General features: G+C 53.1%; 7 protein-coding genes across 7 annotated transcripts; 5 read left to right on the forward strand and 2 right to left on the reverse strand.

Annotated features, from left to right (window-relative positions):
- The first annotated feature begins 271 nt into the window (after positions 1-271).
- BO94DRAFT_48988 (2-isopropylmalate synthase) lies at positions 272-3070 on the forward strand. The gene is made up of 4 exons (XM_025609105.1): positions 272-666; positions 816-960; positions 1059-2636; positions 2699-3070. Exons 1-4 carry the CDS (start codon positions 659-661, stop codon positions 2852-2854), a joined length of 1887 nt encoding a protein of 628 aa, XP_025468071.1. The 5' UTR covers positions 272-658; the 3' UTR covers positions 2855-3070.
- A 394-nt stretch (positions 3071-3464) lies between these two features.
- BO94DRAFT_48977 (putative AMP binding domain protein) lies at positions 3465-9438 on the reverse strand. The gene is made up of 4 exons (XM_025609097.1): positions 5556-9438; positions 5288-5497; positions 4628-5231; positions 3465-4570 (listed from the first exon to the last, which is right to left on the reverse strand). Exons 1-4 carry the CDS (start codon positions 9250-9252, stop codon positions 3688-3690), a joined length of 5394 nt encoding a protein of 1797 aa, XP_025468072.1. The 5' UTR covers positions 9253-9438; the 3' UTR covers positions 3465-3687.
- A 3537-nt stretch (positions 9439-12975) lies between these two features.
- BO94DRAFT_534608 (40S ribosomal protein uS7) lies at positions 12976-13992 on the forward strand. The gene is made up of 3 exons (XM_025611585.1): positions 12976-13171; positions 13383-13566; positions 13668-13992. Exons 1-3 carry the CDS (start codon positions 13026-13028, stop codon positions 13983-13985), a joined length of 648 nt encoding a protein of 215 aa, XP_025468073.1. The 5' UTR covers positions 12976-13025; the 3' UTR covers positions 13986-13992.
- Positions 13993-14519: 527 nt separating this feature from the next.
- On the forward strand, positions 14520-17189 carry BO94DRAFT_623791 (SDA1 family protein). The gene is made up of 4 exons (XM_025617173.1): positions 14520-14655; positions 14737-14772; positions 14846-15133; positions 15197-17189. Exons 1-4 carry the CDS (start codon positions 14609-14611, stop codon positions 17058-17060), a joined length of 2235 nt encoding a protein of 744 aa, XP_025468074.1. The 5' UTR covers positions 14520-14608; the 3' UTR covers positions 17061-17189.
- A 290-nt stretch (positions 17190-17479) lies between these two features.
- BO94DRAFT_534611 (uncharacterized protein) lies at positions 17480-18838 on the forward strand. Its single transcript, XM_025611586.1, has one exon. It carries the CDS (start codon positions 17680-17682, stop codon positions 18370-18372), a length of 693 nt encoding a protein of 230 aa, XP_025468075.1. The 5' UTR covers positions 17480-17679; the 3' UTR covers positions 18373-18838.
- Positions 18473-18839, forward strand: BO94DRAFT_49111 (uncharacterized protein). Its single transcript, XM_025609143.1, has one exon. It carries the CDS (start codon positions 18573-18575, stop codon positions 18774-18776), a length of 204 nt encoding a protein of 67 aa, XP_025468076.1. The 5' UTR covers positions 18473-18572; the 3' UTR covers positions 18777-18839.
- A 307-nt stretch (positions 18840-19146) lies between these two features.
- BO94DRAFT_49114 (Hsp70 family protein) lies at positions 19147-22576 on the reverse strand. The gene is made up of 3 exons (XM_025609147.1): positions 22522-22576; positions 22292-22467; positions 19147-22233 (listed from the first exon to the last, which is right to left on the reverse strand). Exon 3 carries the CDS (start codon positions 22212-22214, stop codon positions 19227-19229), a length of 2988 nt encoding a protein of 995 aa, XP_025468077.1. The 5' UTR covers positions 22215-22233; positions 22292-22467; positions 22522-22576; the 3' UTR covers positions 19147-19226.
- Positions 22577-22800: the final 224 nt, after the last annotated feature.

Below are 22800 nucleotides of genomic sequence, written 5' to 3' on the forward strand. Positions count from 1 at the left end.
ATAAGACTTGATGTCTGCTCTGTGCTGTACCTGAATCCGGATGACGACTGGCCCGTGACCGGCTGGCGACGGCTATCGACGGCAAGCAATCCGCTGTTGGAGAATGGACGGCTCCGGTGTCGGCCTGCCGAGGGAGGAGCGGAGTCCCGGCCGCTTTCTTTGGAGACTTTGCGAAATCCCAAGCCGGCCGATGAAACTAGACCGCACGGCTTAGCGGCCAGGGGTGGAGTGGGATTTCGTACTCGATTGCTAATTCTTGCCTGGTGATTGATCGCGGTACTCCATCTCCTGGAGAGAGAAAGTTCTTGGGTCGCCTCCAATGCGAGGGATGCATCATGGAAAGTGGCGGTACCAAATCAGAGAGCGCCCCGCCATCCGCTGTCGGCGCAAAAAATCGAGGAAAAGGCGGCGAGCGTCATGGGATTTGACTCATGCTTTGGCTGCCAATCGCCTGCCCGCCGCCTTTAAAGCTCACGGCCCTCAGCTCCTATCGGTCTTTTTCCTTTTAGCTTCGACTTTCCAAACCATCCCTGCCTGTCCTCTCCGTGAGGTTGATTGAAAACCGTCTTCTTTTCCCTCTTCTTCCTTCTCTCTTCCCCGTCTTTGTCTCCCGCTCTCCTCTTGTCCCCGCTGCGGAGCCTCCCGCATCTCCATCATCATGCCCATGTATGTCTCTCTCTCTCTCTCACTCTCCAGATTTCAGAGCCCCTCCCCCTCATTCTGTCTCCCGCCGTGGATGACGGTTCTCCTTCCCGCGCTTCCGGTCTCTCCCCAATGCAATTGACTCCCCCCACTGACTTGACTCTCCTGCAAAGGCTCAAGGATCCCTCGACAAAATACAAGCGTTTCCAGCCCCTCCACCTCCCTGACCGCCAATGGCCTAACAAGACCATCGACAACCCGCCTCGGTGGCTGGCCACCGATCTGAGAGATGGCAACCAGAGTCTGCCTGACCCCATGGTGAGTTTCTTGGTGGCTGCGTCTCGTGGAAATATTCCGGACCTTGTGCACCCCTACATCCCGTTGAGGAAAGACTAACATTCTTGCGATACCTACAGGATGGGGCGCAAAAACTCCGCTTCTTCAAGATGCTCCGCGATATCGGCTACAAGGAAATCGAAGTCTCATTCCCCTCGGCCTCGCAAACCGACTTCGACTTCACCCGTAGCCTGGTCGAGACCCCCGGTCTGGTCCCGGATGACGTCTGGCTCCAGGTTCTCTCCCCCTGCAGAGAGGATCTCATCCGTCGCACGGTCGACTCCCTGAAGGGCGCCAAGAAGGCTATCCTGCACATTTACCTGGCTACCAGCCCTTGCTTCCGTCGCATTGTGTTCAACATGGACAAGCAGAAGAGTCTGGAGATGGCTGTGCGCTGCACCAAGTACGCTCGCTCTATCACCAAGGATGACCCGTCAACAGCTGGAACGGAATGGCACTTCGAGTTCTCTCCCGAGACCTTCTCTGACACAGAGCCCGAATTCGCCGCCGAGGTCTGCGAAGCCGTCAAGGCTGCGTGGGAGCCCACAGAGAAGGACCCCATCATCTTCAACCTGCCCGCCACGGTAGAGATGTCGACCCCCAACGTCTTTGCTGATCAGGTTGAGTACTTCTGCCGTCACGTCTCCGAGCGCGAGAAGTATGTTGTGTCCATCCACCCCCACAACGACCGTGGTTGCGCCGTTGCCGCTGCCGAACTCGCTCAGATGGCCGGTGCTCAGCGAGTCGAAGGAACCTTGTTCGGAAACGGCGAAAGAACGGGAAATGTGGACTTGGTCACCCTGGCTCTCAATCTCTACACTCAGGGAATCTCCCCCAAGGTTGATTTCTCCGACATCAACGCGGTCATCAAGGTGGTCGAGGAAAGCAACAAGATTCCCGTCAACGAGAGATGGCCCTATGGTGGCCAGCTGGTTGTCTGCGCATTCAGCGGCAGTCACCAGGATGCCATCAAGAAGGGTTTCAAGCTGCGCGAGGATGCCGGAGCCACCGACGAGCACAAGTGGGAGATCCCCTACCTCCCCTTGGACCCCGAGGACATTGGCCGAAACTACGAAGCCGTCATCCGTGTCAACTCCCAGAGTGGCAAGGGTGGTGCGGCTTGGGTCATTTTGCGCAGTCTGGAGCTGGATCTCCCGCGCACACTGCAGGTCGAGTTCAGCAAGGTTGTGCAGAAGAAGACCGAGGAGGTCAGCCGGGAGCTGCGCCCCAGCGAAGTCGTGGATCTCTTCCAAGAAGCCTACCATCTCAAGTCCAACCCTCGCTTCAACCTGGTCGACTACAACATCACCACGGATCGCTCGACGTCACCTGCGCCCCCCGAGCCGGGCAAAGCCCTCAACACCAGAAACCTCAAGCGTCGCTTCACCGGTGTCATCGAAATCGACGGCATCCAGCACGCCATCACCGGTGTCGGAGCCGGTGCCATCTCCTCTCTGGCCCACGCCCTGGCCACCCTTGGCATCGACCTCGATGTCGTCGACTACAAGGAGCACTCCATCGGTCTCGGTCGTGACGTCAAGGCCGCCACGTACATCCAGTGTACTGCGGCGGGTAGCAAGGAACAGGTCTGGGGTGTTGGTATCCACCAGGACGTGGTCCAGGCTAGTTTGATCGCCCTTCTGAGCGCCGCCAGCTCTGTAAGTTCCTCCTACATCCCAATCACTCTAATAAACGAACCTTTGCTAACATTGGCCCCTAGTTCCTCACAAGCCGTGCCGGCTCCCCTGCCCCCTTCCGCCCGATCCGCTCCAACACCCTCACCGACGACGACCTCCAAGCTCTGGAAATGCTGAACGGTCCCACCAAGCCCAAGGTTGACTTGGAGGCTCTGACCAAGCAGGCCGAGAGCCAGTAAGCGTCAATCGCAACCAGCATATATCCCATATCTCTTCATCTATTTTTCTCTTTTTTATTTCCATATCATTATCTCGGGCCATTTCGCTCTTCATTGGAGTCTTTGGGAAAAGTACATCTTGCTTCGAGGAAGACAAAAAACGAAGGCATTGGGAGAAATTGATTGTACAGATTAGGAATGACATGACATGAATTTTATAATGTTAATGGGGATGTTATTTTCTTCTGAAAAGGAGTTGGTGCCTTGGATTGCTATTAGTATATTAGTAACAAGTGGCCACGCACCACTGCACTACACTACAGAGCCTCAGCCAGGCAAATCAAAATCAGTCCTGGTATGCCCATAATAAAAGAATATCTATATAGGATGACATAGTAGAAGTCTACATGCCTATACGATAATGCGAATGGGATGTGAGGGGATGGGTATGTATGTACAAAGCATTGCATGTCGGTCATCATATATGGAAAGAATGAAAAAAAAGAAGAAAAAAGAAAAAAAGAGGAACGGGCAACAAACCTCTCTACCTCTTGACAACTGGGTGTATGGGCAGCAGAAAACAAGAAACAAGGGGATAGACACTGTAAAGGGGGGGGGGGGGGGGGTTTAACAGGTTATAGATGTAAAAAATCAGGGTGAGGTGCATATGTGTAGGAGGGGATCATGCAAGGTGTAAGCGTGATTTTTGACAGGCTATGCAAAAAGAGAAGGAGGGGGGGACTGGGGAAGAGGAGAAGGTGGTAAGTAGTAGTACGGAGTAGATAGTACTTCAGACCCGGAGAAGGCAACGCAAGGCGGTTGGATGAGGTATGCTTTTGTGGAACAGGTATGTACTAGATTTGGTTGCGGTGGATTCCGTGGCCGTCATCGTAGCCCAGGTTGGCCTGGTACATGAGAGCTTCTTGGGGCCAGTCGCCGGTGCTGCCCTCCATGGGGTCTGCGAGGGATCTGCGGTTGTACGAATCAGATCGGACGGGGAAGCCTCCGTTGCTTGGGGCGCCTGGCGGCGCGTCATGGCGGTAAGGGAGAGCTTCGGTTCCAGGTCCGGCGGCGGTTGGGCCGGCAAGTGAGCCGGCTGAGGCGGAGTTGGCGAAGTCACCAAAGTCGAAGCCGAAGTCGGGGTTGCTGATGGTTGTGGGCAGCTCTTTCCGTGGCACCGGAGGAGCCCCGTTCGTCGAGGCGCTTGTTGGCCGCGACGGTTCAGCAATGTGCGGCACGGCCGACGCACCACCTTCGGGCATCGTGCCAGTAGGACTGTTGAGGCTGGGCTCTGGCATGGCGGGATAGGACCCGATTGATGCCTCGGATTGTTCGACCAGGACTGGAGCAGGGGAACGAGGCATGAAGTCACTGTCCGGAACAACGGTGGACCGGCGAGTGCTGTTACCCATGGTGCTTCCCGGTTTCGACCCCCGGCTGACACGATGCTGAGGCGCCTCAGCAAAAGGGTTCTCAGGTCCCTCCATGTCGCGGATGCTGAACTGAGCAATGGTCCGCAGCTTTCGCGTCACCCATGACGCAAGTACCTTACCACGTTGCTTCTCGCCGAGACGGGATCGGGGGAAGTCTCCGTGGGAAACAAAAGCCACGATATCAGCAATGACTTGGTGCTCGTTGAGCACGGCATCGACAATCACCGGGACGAGAGATGCCAAATAGGCTTTCCTTGTGACCTCAACGACAACCACGATGAGACCTCCAGCTTGGAAGACAGCACTGGGTTAATGGTTAGCAGGGGGTGCTTTGGGGCCGCACGTGGACTTGGTCACTTACCATCCGCCAGACACGATGTTGCGGTGGCATCGCTCCACCGAATACTCGATGTCCATCGGGAAATGGTTCAACCCATTGACTTCAAACGTCTCACCGATTCCTCCGAGGACAAACAGCACCTGCATCTCAACGGGCTGACCACCGGGGCCAATGGGTCTTGTGACCGTGTGAAGGAAACCCAGGTCGCCAGTACGCACATAGGCAACATTAGGGTCCCCATCCACAACCCGACCGTTGAAGCGCTCCATGTCGAAATCCTGTTTGGAACCGTAGAACGACTTGGCACAAGCGTCCGACTGGATCCAAATCTCACCATACTCGCCGACATGAGACAAAGTACATGTCTCCGGGTTCACGATAGCGATTTGCGTGTTTACCGGAACCATACCTGAGTCCTGGAGGACAAGAGCAGTTGGATCGGTATCTGGATCTACGGGGCAGATCAGGCCACGGCGCAGAGCCCGGATATCGAGCCAGAGCTCGACAGGCTCGATGCACATGTAGGATCTGGTGACAACCATGGGGTTGAGAACGTGGGAATACACTATGTTGATGGCGGTGCGGTCCAGACTGGCCGAAGCAAAGTGGAGGCGCACTTTCTGGTCTGTGATCATGTCAGTGATATAGCGTCCAGACAACCAGCATGTGAAGGAAACGCACAAATATCAACTCGTGGCCGGCTCTCGGCCGATATCATCAAGTTCTTCAGCTCTTGCATCTGGAAGCCCTTGCCAGCCATTGCGCTCATTGCGTAATCCAACATTTGACTAGTAGCATATGTGTCCTTGATCTTATAGCGTGAAAGGGTAACGAAGAGTGTCATGGGATTCTGCGCAAAATCGACAGGTGAAACAAGATAGGTCGGCGCTCCTAGAACTCTTGTTAATCCCACAGACAACGCAGGTGATATTATCGCATGTCCACTTACCAACGTAGATACCCATTAGACAAGTGTGAAGGAATCCTAGGCCCAAAGTGCTTCGCACACTACCTAGGACTGGCCTTGAACTAGTCATCTGGCATGTTTCCTTCTGCACCTTACACATGCCCATAATTGTATCGTGGCCGATATGGACCGATATTCTTCTTTGGTCCGGAGTCCAGTATGTCCACACAAGAGCTGCCTGGTTGGTACGTAGCCATGTATCCTTAACGGTAAAACCAAGGTCTCTACAGCCATGTGACTGCTTTGCAGGTTTCGTGGTGTTGTATATCGCCGGAACCCCGATCCGGAGCACTTGCGCGGACTGCTTGATGTGCTGAGAAACAAGCTTCTGCCTTAGAACGTGGTCGACATCACTGTTGACAAGGATGGCCTTGACATGGAAGTCGTTGATGACGTGTAGAAAAGCTGGGGCGTCTTCGGAGAGGCGGTTTTGGTCGATAGGAGCAAGGGGAATGGCAACGACACCCAAGCAGAAGCAGGCGTGGATAGCGTAAACATATTCTTCCGAGTGGGTGTACATCAAAACCAAATGGTCTCCAGACCGAACCTTCACCTTATTTTTCAGGTACATGGCTACGGCAGAAACCTTCAGATCAAATTTCTTCCAAGTAATGCCTTTGCCTTCCTTTCCACGGCCGTCGATGGAACAATAAGCCAGTTCTTCGGCCTGTCGAGACACACGCCATTGGAGAAGGTCCACGATAGTCGAGAAGTTGTTAAGGGGCGTCGAGGTGCGGTCGTCCATGACCACATCACGGTAGTCAACGCCCGAATATTGTTTCTCTTGCAAGGCAAGCATTTCTTGCCGTGACATCAAGGCCAGCGGAGACCAGATACCACCGACTGGATCCACTCCTACTGGCAGATTGAGGACGGAGCGTTCGACACCGAATTTGACATGCACGCATGGCAGAGATCCGGCATCAAATTCCTTGCGGCACAGCATGTTACCGATCTCCTGTCTTCCGTTCTTAGTAACACGGGGGAGGGTATTGGGAGCCGTGAGCAACACGCAGTAAACCCGCAAGTGGTGTTCCTGGTACAGGACTTCCATGCATCTTTCGGCCAGGGATTCGAGAAGAACAGAGTCCAGCTGCCGTGGAGGACCACCCGAGGTAGTCGGCGCAGTTGATGCTGCATATGATTCCAACACAACAATGGGAAGATGCTCTTCGTTGACAAAAACATCAAAGGCCGTGCAATCATGGATCTTGGGGATATTCTTCAATATGCTGACGATCATATGCTGTACGAAGAAATAGCGATGTTCAATGATCTCTTGCCCGTGTTCTACCCATTCCACTTTCTGGCGAAGCCGGTCTTCATAAAGACCCAACACGAATATCTTGCCCTCGATGACACAGCCAAGCAGGCCCGTTCGAAGGAATTCGGGCTCTACTAGAATAGGGGTCGGATTGCCGTCCTCAAACTTGTAAGGACGTGCATGGAAGATAGCCTCTGTGTGTTTCGGCAATGCCCAGAAGCCGCCAGATAGAGACGGAGAGTCCACCCATATCTCGCCAATCACGTTCGAAGTGCACAGCAAGTTGGTTTCAGGGTCGACGACTGCGAGAGTGGCATCGGGGATGGGATAACCAAACGAGCCGACGCGCACGGCGTGAGGCATGGTTCCTGCAAACTTCCTAGCCTCCTCACCCATGGCCAGGACAACAATCTCATTGCTCTTGAGTGCTTCTTTGTCTAAAAGGACCTCACCAAGCTCGGTCTTTCCTTGCTCTTGCGGGGCTGGCGCTGGGGCACCACCACCACCCAGTAAGCTGCTGCCAAACCCACTGTTGTTATCCGCCTTCCCGGATTTCTTCTCCTCCTTCTTGCTGTCCTCGCGTTCAGGCGGGTCCATCTCATGGGTCAAGGGACAGCCCATGCGTTCTTCGCCGCCTAACCAGTCCCGCACACTGATGACCATACCGCCATGCTCAGGGAGACATAACATGGGCGCAACAATTTCCCTGGCCCTCGGGTTTCTCATGGGCCTTAACCACCGATCTGCAAGGATTTCGTGAAACTCGGGGTCGACTGTGAGCGTATCAATAAGGCAAAGCTTTACGCTTCCGAAGTTTGGCTCCGAATTCTTTTTGTAATGCCGGGTCGCCATCGGATCTTGCTGGTAGTTGTAGGCAGCGATCTTAAGGCCAGGATAGTCTGCAGCCATTATGGTCGCTCTATACTTTGTAATGAGATGAGCATATAGACCCGGTGTCTCGACTGCTCGGTCCTCGAGCCAGACAGTTGTGTGGCCACCATATACGGCCATCAGTACGCCTAATATCATACCAATGCCTTGTCTCGGATCAAGATAGCTGATGATTGTCTCGCCACGTGGCTTAGCCATGCTCGAAGACACAGGCACGGTGGAAACAATCGCGCTGAGACAAGCCATTTGATGCATGATCGTCCGGTGGCTCATAACAACACCGCGAAGATCGCCTGTAGGCGCCCGCGAGAATTCAATATAAGCCAGATCCGGAACCACAAGCGGTGGCGTGTCGTCCTTCTTTTTCGGGTGATAGCTCCCGAATTCATTGGTCTTCCACCATTCTACTCCCCGAGGCCAGTTGAGCTTCTGTGCTGTGATATCTCTTTGAAAGCTTTTGAGGTTGTTCTCTGTCGTCAATGCAAGATGAGCCTGAGTTGATGTAAGGACAAGGTTAAGACTCTGGTAGTCCTCGAGACTATTGATGGGGACAGCAACCACGCCGGCAATGAAACAACCCATCAGGGCAACGGCGAATTCGATGAGTTCCGAATCCCGGTAAATCAAGGCCACTCGATCTCCACGATACAAATTGCTCTTATCACGGATAACTTGCGCCACCTTTTCAGCGCGACTGGCTAATTTATCCCATGTGATGGACGCAATCTCTTTGCCCTTTTGGTCCAATACCCAATACGCAGGCTGCTTCGAATGTACCCGGGCACGGTGTCGGAGAACGGCGGGAATGTTATCAAAGTTCGACATTGACGTATTCTTGTCATGCGGGTCTTGTACAGCAAATGGGATATCGCGAGGCTCCAGTGGTTGAAGGTGAGCGAGTGCTGGCCCATGATGGAGCTCAGAGGCGGGGATCAGCGGCGGTGCCATATTCGCCGTGGGAGAGAACGTATCCGACTGAGAATAGCGGTGAAACCCGCCACCGTAACTATCCCGATAATCATCCTGCTGCTGGCCAGCAAAATCAGAAAAAAACCCCTGTTGGGAGTCAAGCATTGTCGACTGTCGCGTGGCCCCACCGGACGGCATTTCATAGCCTCCGACGGGCTCCTCATAACTCTCACGGTGATAGCCGGGGTTGAACGCATAGTTTTGGCTTAATAGTGTTGCCGTTCTTGAGCTTTCTTGCATGGGAGGTGCAGGTTGATTCTTTGGCAGAAAGAGAGAATCGTAGGATGCTGCCGAAGGGGCTCGGTCAGCAGGTAGCAGCATACTCTCTCTCTCATATGAGCCCTGTGTATCCCCACTGATCCTGCGCTCATAACCGAGGCTTCCGTTGTTGTAACTATCACGTCCATTTGAAAAGGGCTGCGAGGGCCCGCCCTGATTTGTAGATTCGGCCGTTGGTGGCCGGACATTGAGGATGGCTTGCGGAGGGTTGATTGAGCCTGTCAACGATGACGAAGGTGCATGTCCTGATGTGGGCGTGCCGAAATCCAGGGCCATATTAGGGCCGAAGAACTGCGAGAGGAGAACGGTGCGCCGTTTTTGGTAACTTGAATCGGGTTAGTCCAACCATCTGCCAGTATATCCATAGACATTTCACCGGCCCAATGGGAGATGATCAAGGAATCTTCGAGGCTTGAAGTTTTCGCATCCATGTCCATCGTTTGTCCGATCTCGGATAAAGACAGATTGCTTACCCCTTCTCCGTAATATCGCCCTCCTGATAAACAGCAAGAAGTTAGCGGGATCTGTGATCAAAATCCGGAGGCTTCAGGGAACGACTGCAGAATTTCGGAATCCTTTCATACCTCCAATTCTTTATCGAGGCCCCGCAAAGCGGCATGGAGCTCAGGGTTATTATCGTCCGCCATGATCACAGAAGCGCTGGGGATGGACAAATCGAGGGGCTTTCATTCGAAGGCGCGGGATGCTGAGCGGAACGGGTCAACGGTACCCTCATCGCAGGGTCCCGGAGGGGAGGGGATGTAAGACGGCGCCGAAAGGGAACAGGAGGCTTCCGTAAGTCGTGCAGCCCCTTGCGATGTCCCAGTAGTTGGATGGTAAATCTGGGAGTTGTCTGTCGCTTTCTCCGCGCCTGATGAGCCACAACGTCACCTGCCGCCGCGGCTAGGGCCGGTGAGGCGGGCCGGGCACGCACAATACAGGGCCAATCAAAGGCCTAGTCGGGAGTGCACCGCCACGCGTCAGGAGGAGAAGCAATCAACTCGGCTTGGAGAGCACGAGGATGATCCGGATGGGAGTATAAAGGGGAGTATGGCTATGAATTTTATCCAAGTTTCTACGCATGGAAAAGGGGAGTTTCTACAAATGGCCACCCTCCCTCATCTAACCTAACAGATGTGTGTCCTTGTGTGCCCCTGGATTCCTTGGTCATCCGGGCTGTACCTGAATTCTTACACCCTCGGTAGCACAACCCGTTGTACCTATTTTAAATCTTCCGCAAAACCCGCTAGTTCAGCTGCCGCCGCTTTAACGGCACTTGAGAAGCCGGTACAGCAGCGGCTGTGGACATCGTGTCGACTTCGAAAACTACCCATGACGAAGCTTCAGGCGACAGCATAGTTCCTTATCCACTGCGCTTGCTAGGCGTCTTCGAATCTTCCACCGAGGACGCTATCTCATCCTCGGGGTCGTCAAGTCCGATGCCAGAAGTGGTGCAAGCCAGGCACTCCGTCCGATTATTGGCTTGCCAGTTCCAGGTGGGGTCGTCTAGTACTGGGCTTGGTCTCCACGCCAAGCATCTCTGGACATCAACGGACACCAGAGTACGTATCTAGGGCAAGAAAGAGCATCTCAACCGAAGAATCGGCCTTTTCACCTATCTTGCGAGGGTGGTCCAGTCGGTCATATCCCGTCGCTAATCCCTAGATCTTATGCGCGTCTGGTGTCCTTGGAGATTACAGCTGACGTTTCTGCCCGAATACTACTATTTGGGTCAGTCCGTAAAAGGATTTGGCTCAACAGCCCACTACTACGGATGATAATGGGCCAATGGAGTGATTGCAAAGGAGTACGAACAGAGACTAGAGGCGCTGACAGAATCTTAGTTATGTCAACGCGCCGCACATTATGTTGATCATGATTCCTCTGCAGTTTGTGTGTACCCCACCCAGCTGGATCACTCATGTGTGGTGCCAATGTCGTATGCCTGAACATTCGTCAATGCTTCGAAGAACTTGAACATCTTATCAGAACGCTACTCATGAGATATCCTCTTCTAGTATCAAGGGGTCTGGTCAATCTCCATTAACGATCTCGCTCGCTCATCCTCTATATATCCGCGCATTAACGATGTTACACGCAAAGCTGTCATAGACCCTAGAGTGGGAGACAAGCTCACTATGCTCCTCGATTATACAGAAGAACTGACTGAACGTCCTATCAGAGGTGTATCCGGACCATCCAAGTCTTAGCGGAAAGATGGTCGTTCAATTATGGTTGACCGATTCCTCTCGAACCTCATCAAGTTGGCCAGAGCCGGCTAAGAGGATTCTGCAATATATTTGCTACCAGACAGGTATGGACATTTTAGCAGAGAAGAACAAGATGGCTTCGTACCGATTTACTAGTCTAAGTCAGCCAAGTGTCCTTGTCGGCGCTCACTTGGTACTAGAGAAGGGGAATAACACGGCCAAAGATTGCTCTTATCTCCGCCCCAAGGCTTCCAGGTCTTAGATGTCTGGCTGGGAAGAGTGCAGAGACTGATGCATTCCCGTTGTCGAGATTTCTGGGGGCCAGATGGCTCATGATAATGACACCATGCGGTGTCCGGACATTTGTGCCCTGTCACTCAGCGACTATCATAACCGATGGCCTGACGGTTATGTCGGGCAACTAGGCTGTACTACAGGGCGCTTAGACTTTGTCCGTCAGCGTTCTTCTCATTCAAAAATTCGCCTGGGTTCTCGAGGCTATTTGTTACAGCTTTCATCGTTGCCGCCCTGCTGCAGGATAGAGGCCCAAGAATGTGGGCAACGTATACCAAGGTGAACGTAGCTTGGTCTCCCGGGAATTTCTTTGGAGATACTCTTGGTTGTACTCTACAAATGTTTCATGTTTTCCGGTATGGATCCCTTGAAGCTATGCGAAGTTATGCCATTGTTATCCTGCTTATTCCTGCACCTGCCTCTTCCTCTGGAAGGCTTTCATTTCTACCTACTGTGCCGCCTCCTACACACTACTCTCTCCCTTGTTAGGATATAACATCAACACTGAAACTATACAACATAATTCCCATTCTCGACCACTCAACCACAATCCTTCTTGCAGAGTTTATAACTCCCACAGCATCAGCAATCCTACATAGATCAATGTCTTGTCATCCGCTACTCCTCGTTATATGATTATAAGACCTCTACTCTCGATCACTATTTCTCTTACATTCGAAGCCACGCAAACCGGCCTCATGTTTCTCGCGAGATCATGATCCTGAAGAGACATCTTATGCTCACTGTGCTGATAGGAAGGATCACCTACATTGAGACTCCTCATAACTATCGACTGTATACTGGTCGCGGAGTTTTCGATATACAATGAGCGAAAATCAGTATGTCGTTCTCAGGTACACTTCTAGTGACTATTGGCGATATGGCTAATGTTCGCGCTGACCATACCCCGAGCACAAAATTCAAGGGCTATGTTGTGCTGTATGCTCGCCATCACGAAAGCAAAGAGTGTTGAGTACACAATACCAGCGAGAATTACCTGGGGTGGTCCTAATATCAAGCAGGACAGCCATATCGACAAGCCAGCTCAGCTGCGGTTCCAGGGTCTAGGATGTTCTTCGTTTATAATACATGATTTGTACTAACTATGATAGCGTGCAATTGATAAGTAGGGCATATTTGGTGTAAGATATTTGGGGGCGGGAAAATAGGTGACGCATGTCTTGCCTATATACAGACATGCGACTAAGTGACAGTCCATAACAGACAGCAGATCCAGGGTTGTAGATAAAGTACATTGATATCGCGGGTTGAAAGCGGAGCTGGTTCTTGACCGGCCCTCAGACACTAGTCCGGGGCAGGGTTAGCGTGCCGGAAGCCATGGGTGACCATCACATGACACCGCCCGCGCTATTGGCGGCCAGTTCTGCCCTAACCCACCGACCGCTAAGCGAGGCGCACCTCGAATTTCCTTGCGCTCAGCGACACATTTCAGCCGCCCGTAATCGTCGACGAAGGATCACCAACGACACCGTCCGCCACCTTCACGTATCCCTCCCTCGGCAACAGGTGCATACGTCGTCCAAAATGTCTGAACACGGCGAAGTCGAGGTCGAAAACCCTGCTGCGGCCTTCCAGGTCCTGCCCAAGGATGCTATCGCGGAGATGGGAACCGTGAAGCTCTTCAACAAGTGGAGCTACGAGGATGTTGAGATCAGGGACATCTCCTTGACGTAGGTGATCCCCAATTCATCGCGATCCATTGTGATACGAGAGAACGTTGGTCGGCCGGTGGAACGACAGTATCTGTTCGAAGACGGTCGACTCGAAAAGCAAGGAGGAAAACACCACGGATGGGGGGATGGGCCACGGAATCACAATTGGAAAAAAAAATTGCGAATAAGCACAGAGACGAGATATGCTGACTCGACTTCTCGTACACAGCGACTACATCCAGATCCGCTCCCCTGTCTACCTCCCTCACTCCGCCGGTCGCTATGCCGCCAAGCGTTTCCGCAAGGCTCAGTGCCCCATCATCGAGCGCCTGACCAACTCCCTCATGATGAACGGCCGCAACAACGGAAAGAAGCTCATGGCTGTCCGCATCGTTGCCCACTCTTTCGAGATCGTACGTCACCTCTTTCTGTTGCCTACGCATGCAACATCACCCGGGCCGCTGAAGTCCGCGAAAGTGCAGAAGAAAGCAGAAACTAACCGGTTCCCTTGTAGATCCACATCATGACCGACCAGAACCCTCTCCAGGTTGCCGTTGATGCCATTGTCAACTGCGGTCCCCGTGAAGACAGCACCCGTATCGGTTCCGCTGGTACCGTCCGTCGTCAGGCCGTCGATGTGTCTCCCCTCCGCCGTGTCAACCAGGCCATTGCCCTCCTGACCATCGGTGCTCGCGAGGCCTCTTTCCGTAACATCAAGAGCATTGCTGAGTGCCTGGCTGAGGAGCTCATCAACGCCGCCAAGGGTTCTTCCAACTCTTACGCCATCAAGAAGAAGGACGAGCTCGAGCGTGTTGCCAAGTCCAACCGGTAAAGTGGGAATTTTGGGCGTATTCTCCGTTTGGTCCTGGTTTTGCGTGTACTGGAGTGGACGGGGGGTTCATTAGGATTCAGTCGATTTGCATGCATCTGCGCGACTGTACATACCTGAAAACAGTCACGGGAGGGAGCGAGATCCTAAAAATGAGAGAATCGGACGGCTTTCTTCTACAGTAGTTGAGATGCGATCATGAAGACCTCTGGCTTGTTTGAAGTCAATACCTTTATCTATTTTGCACGAAAAAGATTTCCCTGTTCAACCTGTGCCTCTCATCACCACTTTGAGGTGGCGAACAACCTCGAGAGTGTAGATCCATGAACATCCAAATAGTAGCATAAGAAGGTCCTATACTTATATGGCCAAAGTTCTAGATTTGAATAGAGCGTACTCCATATGTCCTTAGTCCAACGGCATGGCCATGATTGATGGCCGGGTCTTTTGCGCAAGGACACCGTCCCGTCGATGCCGCACTGCCAGCGGCTTATCGATAGGCCAGCCCCGTAGCAGAGAAAAAAAATATTCGGGGCTCTGTTATCGGCCCTGGCAACCGTCGCCCGCCTTCTTCCCCCCAACCAACCACTCTACCACCCATAACATAACCACCATTATTCGAAAAAATGGTGAAAAGGAAGTTGGGAGCCTTGGAAAAGGTCGAGGCGGATCTGTAAGTGCCCTCGTTGTCACTGCGGCCCTGCAGTTGCCCCCGAACGAAGAATTCGCTCGTCGCTAACACACTGCTTTCTAGGCCCAATTTGCAGCATAAAATTCGCAGAGATCCCAAGTAAGTCAACTGCGCAGTGCGATCCGTCATTTATTGGATCATGGCAGTACTCTAACCGACTCTTGTATTGCAGATCTTACATTGAGGACTTCCGCGCTCAGCATTACCAGTATGAGAGTCACCGGGAAATTTTCATGGCGGCGCCTTCGGCGACCACGGAGACGGGTTTGATCTCTCTTCGTGAATTGATCGACTTCCTTGCCCATGTCGCCGACTGCTATCCCGAGATCACGAAGGATTTCGCCCAGCAGCTCATCGATATCTTGACGCAACACCATCTGATCTTGCAGCCGGAGTTACGCGAGAAGATCGTCGGCAGTTTGGTGCTTTTGAGGAAGAAGGAACTCATGGACTCGGCGACGTATGTTATACTTGAGTGGTCTTACATGGATGTGCTTGTTGCTAATAACTGCCCCGGCTTTAGACTGCTCCAGACCCTGTTCCCTATCCTCATTTCCACCCCCAGCAAAACTCTACGAGCTTTGATCTTTCAGAAGATCCTCATGGATCTTCGTTCCTCAAATGCGAAGACTACGAACCACAAACTCAACCGTACCATGCAGACCGTGCTGTTCAACATGGTCACATCGGACCGTAAATCTTCTAAGGGCCTGTGGGCTATCAAACTCACGCGCGAGCTGTGGAAGCGCCAGATTTGGACCGATGCGAAGGCAGTCGAAGTCATGAAGGAGGCCAGTCTTGCGGAGAATGAGAAGGTCATCGTCGGTGGAGTTCGCTTCTTCTTGGGTGGAGACAAGGAGCGCGAGGAGATGGAAGACGAGAGCAGTGACGAGGAAGCCATTGACTTGGGCAAGGTCAAGCATCAGGTCGGAATCAACAAGAAGACCAGAAAGAAGTCTCGCGCCGTCGAAAAGGCCAAGGCAACTGTGAAGAGGAAGGAGCGCAAGAAGAACCAACCGCACCCTCTGAACTTCTCTGCTTTGCATCTCCTACACGACCCTCAAGGGTATGCCGAGTCTTTGTTCTCAAAGCATCTGCAGAACACCAAGTCGAAGCTTAACCTGGACCAAAAGCTTCTGGTGCTCCAGCTGGTGACCCGCCTGGTTGGATTGCATAAACTCCACATCATGCATCTCTACTCTTACTTCCAGAAATACCTCACTCCCCGCCAGCCATCCGTCACTTCATTCCTGGCTTCGCTTGCACAAGCGTCGCACGACTTGGTTCCTCCCGATGATTTGGAGCCCTTGGTTCAGAAAATTGCCAACGAGTTCGTCTCGGAAGCATCGGCGTCCGAGGTGGCTTCGGCTGGCCTCAATGCCATCCGAGAAATTTGTGTGCGGCAGCCGCTCGCCATGAATGAGACCTTGTTGCAGGATCTCGTCATGTACCGGAAGAGTAAGGATAAGGGTGTCATGATGGCGGGCCGAGGTTTGCTCAGTCTGTTCCGGGAGCTCAACCCCGAGATGCTCAAGAGGAGAGACCGCGGCAAGGATGCTTCCATCGGTCTCCGGTCCGGAGAGAGGAAGGAGAAGCGCTTTGCTGAGCAGGAGGCTGGTGGCATTGAGGGTCTAGAGCTTCTGGAAAAGTGGAAGGAGGAGGAGCGCAGAAAGAGGAGGGCCGAGAAGGGTCTGGCTTCTGATGCTTCTGATGATGAGGATGAGGATGAGGAGGAAAACGACTGGGCTGCCTGGAATTTGGAGGACGACGAGGACAGTGATGACTCCGGCGATTGGGTCAATGTGCAGAGCGACGTTGAAATCGAGTTTAGCGACTCCGAAGACGAGAAGGACGGGCCCCCTACCAAGAAGGCCAAGTCCACTGATGATACCAAGGTGGAAACGAAGCCAGAGGAGACGGCCGAGGCCAAGTTCTCCAAGCTTGCAACGACCCGCATTCTTACGCCGGCCGATTTGGCTAAGCTGCAAGAGCTGCGTACCGAAGCCGCCGTCAACGCCCTCGTCCCGGGATCGAAGGGAGCCACCCGGCATCGGGATGATCCCCTGACGGCCGAAGAGATTGAGGGTCTGGCTGCTCTCTCGGCGGGCAAGGCCACGCGCGAGGAGCGTATTGCTCATGCCAAGGAAGGCAAGACTGATCGGTCGGAGCACAAGAGTGTGACGGCCAAGCGCAAGGAGCGCAAGGAGGATCAGGGCAAGAGTACCACCAACAAGGAGAAGGCGCGCAAAAAGAACTTCCTGATGACGCTGGGCAAGGCCAAGAGCAAGAACAAGCGTAGTTTAGTGCAGACTCGGGCGGTGCTCAAGGCTCACCAGGACCGGGCCAAGCGGGGTGGTCGCAGAGGAAACGTTGGTGCCGTTGCTTAAGGTATAGATGTTGATACCCTATCGCAGATCTATTGTTTCAGGTTGTTGTGTATCATCGAGCATCTGAATTGTTCTCAAATGATGTCCTCAAAAGCGTGCTTCTGTATATAGAGCTCCGTAAAATTACTCGATTTCTTAGTCTTTGAGGCTCTTTGCTACGTAGATGACTCCATTCCATGATACTCTGTTTACCCCGTAGACGCTTCATACCAATATCTCTATCATTGTACTCCTCCATTGCCTAGTATCGACATCCAGCTGCCTTATCCTCAGGCCGCCCTCCACCAAGCCGAAAGAGGATAAATGGCACCAGACACGTACAGGGCGCGTCGCGCGTCGCGCGTCTGTCCGGCCTCAGGTTCTTCAAAGAAAGCCCAGGCTCCTCCCGTTTCCAGACCAACGCCCCTCTTCATTCTTGCCTCTGCATCATTCTCCCCTCTTCCTCCCCTCGTCCTTGCATTCTCTTTAGATTCTTCCACTTGTCAAATCAGGACCCTTCAATTAAAAACGAAGTGGTCCCAAAGAGAATAGAATCCAGACTAGATCACCACTCCCCATCCAATCACATCTATTTCTCTTTCCTCTTCCGTCCAGCTCGATTCACAATTCAAGATTCAATATGTCACCCTCCCTCCAAACCACCACCACCACTACGAAGACCCTCGACCTCGCCTCCAAACGCCGACGCTTCCAACCCCCGATCACCAATTACTTCACCACCACCCCCTCCTCCTCCATCCCCATCCCTACAGACAATACCACCACCACTACCCGCTCCCACCACCTCTCCTACAACCACTACTCCGCCGCAACCTGCTCCCCCACCCCCATCGTCCCAACCAGAGTCCAAGCCTCCCTTCTCTCCGTCGGCATGCGCGTCCGCAAATCCGTCGCAGAGGGCTACAAGACCAATCTCGCCAAGCCCGAGTCCGATCCCGCCTTCTGCCGCAACCTCCTCACCGACGACGAAGGCGATGCTTTCTCCCTTCCCGCAAGCAGCCAGGACTCAGAGGCACATGCTGGCGGGCACAAACGAGCCTATGATCTAGACGACATTGATGGGGACAGCGACGAGGAGGGTTGTGCGCAACATCCCATTATGCAGAACGGGACCATTCTCGGCCGGACGATCCTCGCCCCGAGGTCGAATCAGCAGCGGAGACGGTTCGTGGCGTTGAAGAGATATGCTACTACGGGGAGTATGGATATTGATGATTTCGAGGAGCCTGTGTTTTTGAGGAGTCGGGAGGAGGTCGATATGGATTATGTGGGTGTCAGGGGTGCGGGGGAGATTGAGATGGGCGGGGTTTGATTTTAGGGGATGTTACATGTGGGAAAGGTTGAAATTGTTCTTGGTCTTTGATTCCTTGTTTGTTTCTGTGGTGTTGTTTTAGCAGGCATTGGTTGGGTTGGGACGGAATGGTTTCATTATCTTTTGTGTGTGTCTTGTTTACTTGTTGGGTTCGAGGGTCATGGGCTGGCTCTGTGACTGACTGACTGAGTGCTACGGTTATGTGTTGGGGGGCAAAAATGATGATGCATGCATGCATATTGGCCCTTTTCCTCCGGTTGCTGTTTCTGCTCTTCAAGGCGTGTCTTGTTTTGTGTTTCTTTTTTCTTTGCATATCCTTACTGGGCCCTGTTGGCTTCGCATTTGTGTTTGTTGTCGAGCATACTATCCTGTACATAATACCCGATTGCGCTGATGCTGTGTAGTTTAGATATGGGCATGCAGCATATTATTCCTGCATGAAATAATGATTGAAGCCTTACACAAGGAATTTGCCATACCTACCTACCTCTTCTCTCTCTCTATTTCTCTCCTTATATCTTCAAAGTAGAAATAAGAGATGAAATCAATTCTATCTATAGTTTACACGAAGCCAATTGTTCCCCAACCAAAGGAAAACAAAGACCAATACCTATTGCATAGTAATCATGAGGGGGGCCCGGAGCCAGTCACACACACGTACCTCCCCACACATCTCATCAAAAGTACTTACTAGTAGTTATTCTTTTGAAACAAGTGGGCCAAAAACACAAAAAGAAAGAAAACGAAAAGAAAATACAAGTAAGGAAACAGGTAACGCTCAATCCGAACTCCCTACCTTTTTCTCTTTTATATTCCGTACAAAACATTTATGTGTGTGCATGTAGGATATGAGATTACAGCTCGTCCTTGACGTTGGCCTTCTTCTGTTCTTCCTTGGCCTTGGTCTTCTTGTCGCTCTCCTTGTCCTTCTTGGTTTCCTTGGACTTATTGTTGTTGTTGTTGGTCTTCTTGCTTTGGTCCTTTCCGGACTTGGCTGCCGCGGCGCCCATCTTGTCGTAGATACGGTTGAGGATGCGCTCGAGTTCCTTGATGCGGGTGTCGAGCTCCGCGACGGTGAGGGCCGGGTCGTCAGTTTCGGTGAGCTGCTCTTGGAGGGCAAGCTGGGTTTCGAACCAGGTGTTGGTCGATTCGTAGGTCTTGGATAGACTGGTTAGGTCGTAAGGTTGAAAGATGGAGTATTTCGGTCCGCTGGGCTTGGGGGTGGTGGTGGCAGAGGCGGTCTGGGTGGTGGTAGAGGAGGTTGCATAGGGATCTTCATCCAAGTCGACCGAGGGGTCGGCGGAAGGGGACTCGGTGGAGGTTGTGGATGTCTCGGACACAGTGGTGGAAGAAGAGCTGGATGCCGCGATGCTGGAGGAGTGAACATCCTCATCCTGCTGGATCTGCTGCTTCATGACGTCGAGAACAGACTCGGCGTTCTTCAGCACTCGCTGCAACAGGTCGACGTGGGCAGGGCGCTCCGCGTTCTCCTTCTTCCTCTTGAGGGCGGGATTGACGATTTCCTTCAGAGACTTCAGCTTCTCCCGGAATTCGGCGGTCTTTGCATCATCACCGTCGCCGTACAACCAGTCACTCGCAGCAGAGGCTCTCTCCTGCAGCGTGGTCAGCTGCTCGGGCTTCACCACCTTGGCGAATTCCTCGTCGTCCACCAGGTCCCGGCTGCGGTAGATGAAAGATTCCAGTTCGTTCAGGGCCTCCTCGCGCAGGATACGGTCGTAGTCCGAGGCATCGAAGGCAGTCAGGCGGCTCTGGATGCGAGCGAATTCATCTGCGGTAGGAGCAGGGACTCCCAAGGGGGACGAGATGAAGCTGATGGAAATAGACTCCAGCTTGGTCTGGGGGGTGTTTTTCTTGCTTTCCTTGGAAGATGCGGTGGCGGAAGCATCGTCCGCCGAGGAAGTCGTGGCAGCTTGAGGCTCCTCGGGCTCGAGGGTAATTGACTCGCTCGGTTCGCCTTCCTCTCCAAGAGGCACTTGCTCGTCCTTCTTGCCCAGGCCGAAGAATCCCTTAACATCCTCGACAACACTTCCCTTCTTGGCAGACTCGACTTCACAGCTGACGGAACCACTGGCAACTTCGGGGAGGCCGTCGACGGGGCTCAGGCGGATGGCGAACTTGGTGGTGATGTTGGCAGATGAGCAGCCAAACTCTTCCTGGAGCTTGGCCACAGATGCAGTGAGGTTCTGCGTCTTCACACCCAGAATCGGCGATTCGACGACACCTCCGTCGGTGGGAATCTGGTGGTAGAAACTGAACTCAAAGTCATCCAGGTTCTTCACAGTAACCTGCTTTTCAGGGCCGACTTGAGAAGTAGGGGTGAAAAGCTTCTGCTGTCTCTCCTTAGACTCGGAGGTCCACTTCAGCAAGACAGCATAGCCAGAGGCATCGCTTGCTCGAATATCCTTGACACGGAAGCTGGGGCTGAGAGCGGCTCCTTTGAAAGCAGCGCCAAACACTGCAGCTTCATCCGCGTTGACACTGGTCCGAACCTTGTTCGCAGATCCGCAGACCCTCTCCAGCTCCTTCTGGACGAACGGCGTGCGAATGGCACCACCGTGGAGGATAACGGAGTCAATATCGCTCAGCTGCAGTCCAGCAGCCTCCAAAGCTTGCTCCAAAGGCTTTCCGACACGGGCGATGTGCTGCTCCGCAAGTTCTTCAAACTTGGCACGGGTGACACGGTATTTGAAGGTAAGGTCCTCCTCGTAAAGGCTCTCGAACGCGGCACCTGTCTCAGTGTTGGCACTGAGAACTTGACGCGCCTTCTCTGCATCCTTCCAAAGTCTTGCCATGGTCTTTCCGTGGGCCTGAATATCAGCCGCTCCGACCCGGTCCTTGAGGTTCTTGTCCTCGATCAGGGTTGCGATCATATCCTGAACAATTAGATCGTTCAACGCATCTCCTCCGAGGGTCTTGTCCCAGCCGGTTCCCAGAACTTGGACCTCCTGGACGGTCTTGTTGAACCGCCCTACATCTTTCACGGCACGGCTTTGGAAGCGAATCACACTGGCCGTAGTAGAACCGGCACCCATATCGTAGATGATGTGATACTCGGGCTTTTGTCCGTCCGAAACACTAGGGAAAGTGCGGCTGGTTGCGTAGTTCAATCCGACAGCCAAGTTGTCGCTGATGAAGGCATCAACGTTCAACCCTGCCAGTTCCGCCGCCAATTCCAGACTCCTCTTCTCCGCAGCGGTGTAAAACGAAGGGTAAGTGATCACCGCATCCGTGATGTCGGACCCCTTTCCAGCCAGGCTGTCAGCATTGGCTTTGATCTGCTTCAGCTGCATGGCCAGAATTTCTTCGACCAGGAAGGCGTCCTTCTTCTCGGCCTCTCCAAGTCTGTTGCTCCGCAGTCCAACCGTGCCACGATCTCCGGGGGCTTCTTCCAGCCGCAATGCAGGATAGCGAGCATGGTAGTTTTTGATTACCTCACTCTCTTCATCGAAGGGCACTCCGAGCAAAGACTTGAGGTTCGAATATACATCGTCGGGATACCGTGCTGCCAGCGCCAGGGCGTCACCGCCGTAGAATCTTTCGGGGAACAAGGCATCGGCTTCACGGGTAGGCTTGAACGCAACGGCGGCAGACTCCTTGCGCTTCGAGTCTTTGGTGAGGACAATCTCAAGAGGGATACCGGGTTTGACGAGCGTAGCTTTCAGATATTCGGTGCCGACATCGATACCGAGGACTGCGGAACCCGCAGCCGCGGCTAGGGCAGGGAAGCTCAAGAAGAAAACGAGGAATGGTATAATGAGGAAGGAAAGAACGGGGGAGGAGGTGAGCGAGCCATATGTCCGATGCTGGCCGCTGGGAGCCATGGTCTATGTGATTCTAATACTGCGAGGGGGTCAACGAATCATGTTTCGGGCATGCTCATGAACAGACAGTCGCATACCTTTGTTGGGTTCCAGAAGTCGATCCTGCCCATACAATCTCTAATAATGTTGTCTTCCTTGTCTAGGATATTTGTTCTTTTTTTTTGATATGTAGCTGGTGAGGAAAGCGATCTGTACATCAATTGGGATTAGGTCAAGGTCCAGAGGCGGGCTGAGGAGTCGTCGTTGTCGTCAACTATGACCCGGTTAGCTGGGTGCAGGAGGGAGCGTGGGGAAAGGCACCACATACGCGGGCTTTAATACAAGAGAGCCATCTAGGCGACAACCACACTGGGAATTACTGGCCACCTGGCAGTAAGCGCGAGTAGCAGCAGCAGCAACAGTAGCACTGGGATGGCGATGAATAATAATGAAAGGCGAGATGGAGAGGCCACGTTTGGCCGACCGGCTCCCTGTTTGTTCTGTTTGCCCCCGCCGATCGACGGCCCGATCGTCACGCTTATTTGGTGCTCCTGCTCAGGGTCTAGAGTCCTTACTAGTAGGTATACTCCCTACAAAATATGCACAG

This window comes from Aspergillus sclerotioniger, assembly GCF_003184525.1.
Source record: "Aspergillus sclerotioniger CBS 115572 chromosome Unknown BO94scaffold_12, whole genome shotgun sequence".
In the NCBI taxonomy this organism is placed as follows: Eukaryota; Fungi; Ascomycota; class Eurotiomycetes; order Eurotiales; family Aspergillaceae; genus Aspergillus; species Aspergillus sclerotioniger.

What these genes read in the sequence shown, in the direction of transcription:
- BO94DRAFT_48988 (XM_025609105.1), top strand. An exon ending in AGAGTCTGCCTGACCCCATG is followed by an intron (nt 961 to 1,058) that starts GTGAGTTTCTTG and finishes CGATACCTACAG; the next exon opens with GATGGGGCGCAAAAACTCCG. An exon ending in TTCTGAGCGCCGCCAGCTCT is followed by an intron (nt 2,637 to 2,698) that starts GTAAGTTCCTCC and finishes ATTGGCCCCTAG; the next exon opens with TTCCTCACAAGCCGTGCCGG.
- BO94DRAFT_48977 (XM_025609097.1), bottom strand. Translation starts at nt 9,252, where the DNA reads ATGGCCCTGGATTTCGGCACGCCCACATCAGGACATGCACCTTCGTCA. An exon ending in TCTAATGGGTATCTACGTTG is followed by an intron (nt 5,498 to 5,555) that starts GTAAGTGGACAT and finishes CAAGAGTTCTAG; the next exon opens with GAGCGCCGACCTATCTTGTT. An exon ending in AACATCGTGTCTGGCGGATG is followed by an intron (nt 4,571 to 4,627) that starts GTAAGTGACCAA and finishes CCATTAACCCAG; the next exon opens with TGCTGTCTTCCAAGCTGGAG.
- BO94DRAFT_534608 (XM_025611585.1), top strand. Translation starts at nt 13,026, where the DNA reads ATGTCTGAACACGGCGAAGTCGAGGTCGAAAACCCTGCTGCGGCCTTC. An exon ending in ATCAGGGACATCTCCTTGAC is followed by an intron (nt 13,172 to 13,382) that starts GTAGGTGATCCC and finishes TCTCGTACACAG; the next exon opens with CGACTACATCCAGATCCGCT. An exon ending in TTGCCCACTCTTTCGAGATC is followed by an intron (nt 13,567 to 13,667) that starts GTACGTCACCTC and finishes GTTCCCTTGTAG; the next exon opens with ATCCACATCATGACCGACCA.
- BO94DRAFT_623791 (XM_025617173.1), top strand. Translation starts at nt 14,609, where the DNA reads ATGGTGAAAAGGAAGTTGGGAGCCTTGGAAAAGGTCGAGGCGGATCT. An exon ending in GAAAAGGTCGAGGCGGATCT is followed by an intron (nt 14,656 to 14,736) that starts GTAAGTGCCCTC and finishes ACTGCTTTCTAG; the next exon opens with GCCCAATTTGCAGCATAAAA. An exon ending in AAAATTCGCAGAGATCCCAA is followed by an intron (nt 14,773 to 14,845) that starts GTAAGTCAACTG and finishes CTTGTATTGCAG; the next exon opens with ATCTTACATTGAGGACTTCC.
- BO94DRAFT_534611 (XM_025611586.1), top strand. Translation starts at nt 17,680, where the DNA reads ATGTCACCCTCCCTCCAAACCACCACCACCACTACGAAGACCCTCGAC.
- BO94DRAFT_49111 (XM_025609143.1), top strand. Translation starts at nt 18,573, where the DNA reads ATGTGTTGGGGGGCAAAAATGATGATGCATGCATGCATATTGGCCCTT.
- BO94DRAFT_49114 (XM_025609147.1), bottom strand. Translation starts at nt 22,214, where the DNA reads ATGGCTCCCAGCGGCCAGCATCGGACATATGGCTCGCTCACCTCCTCC.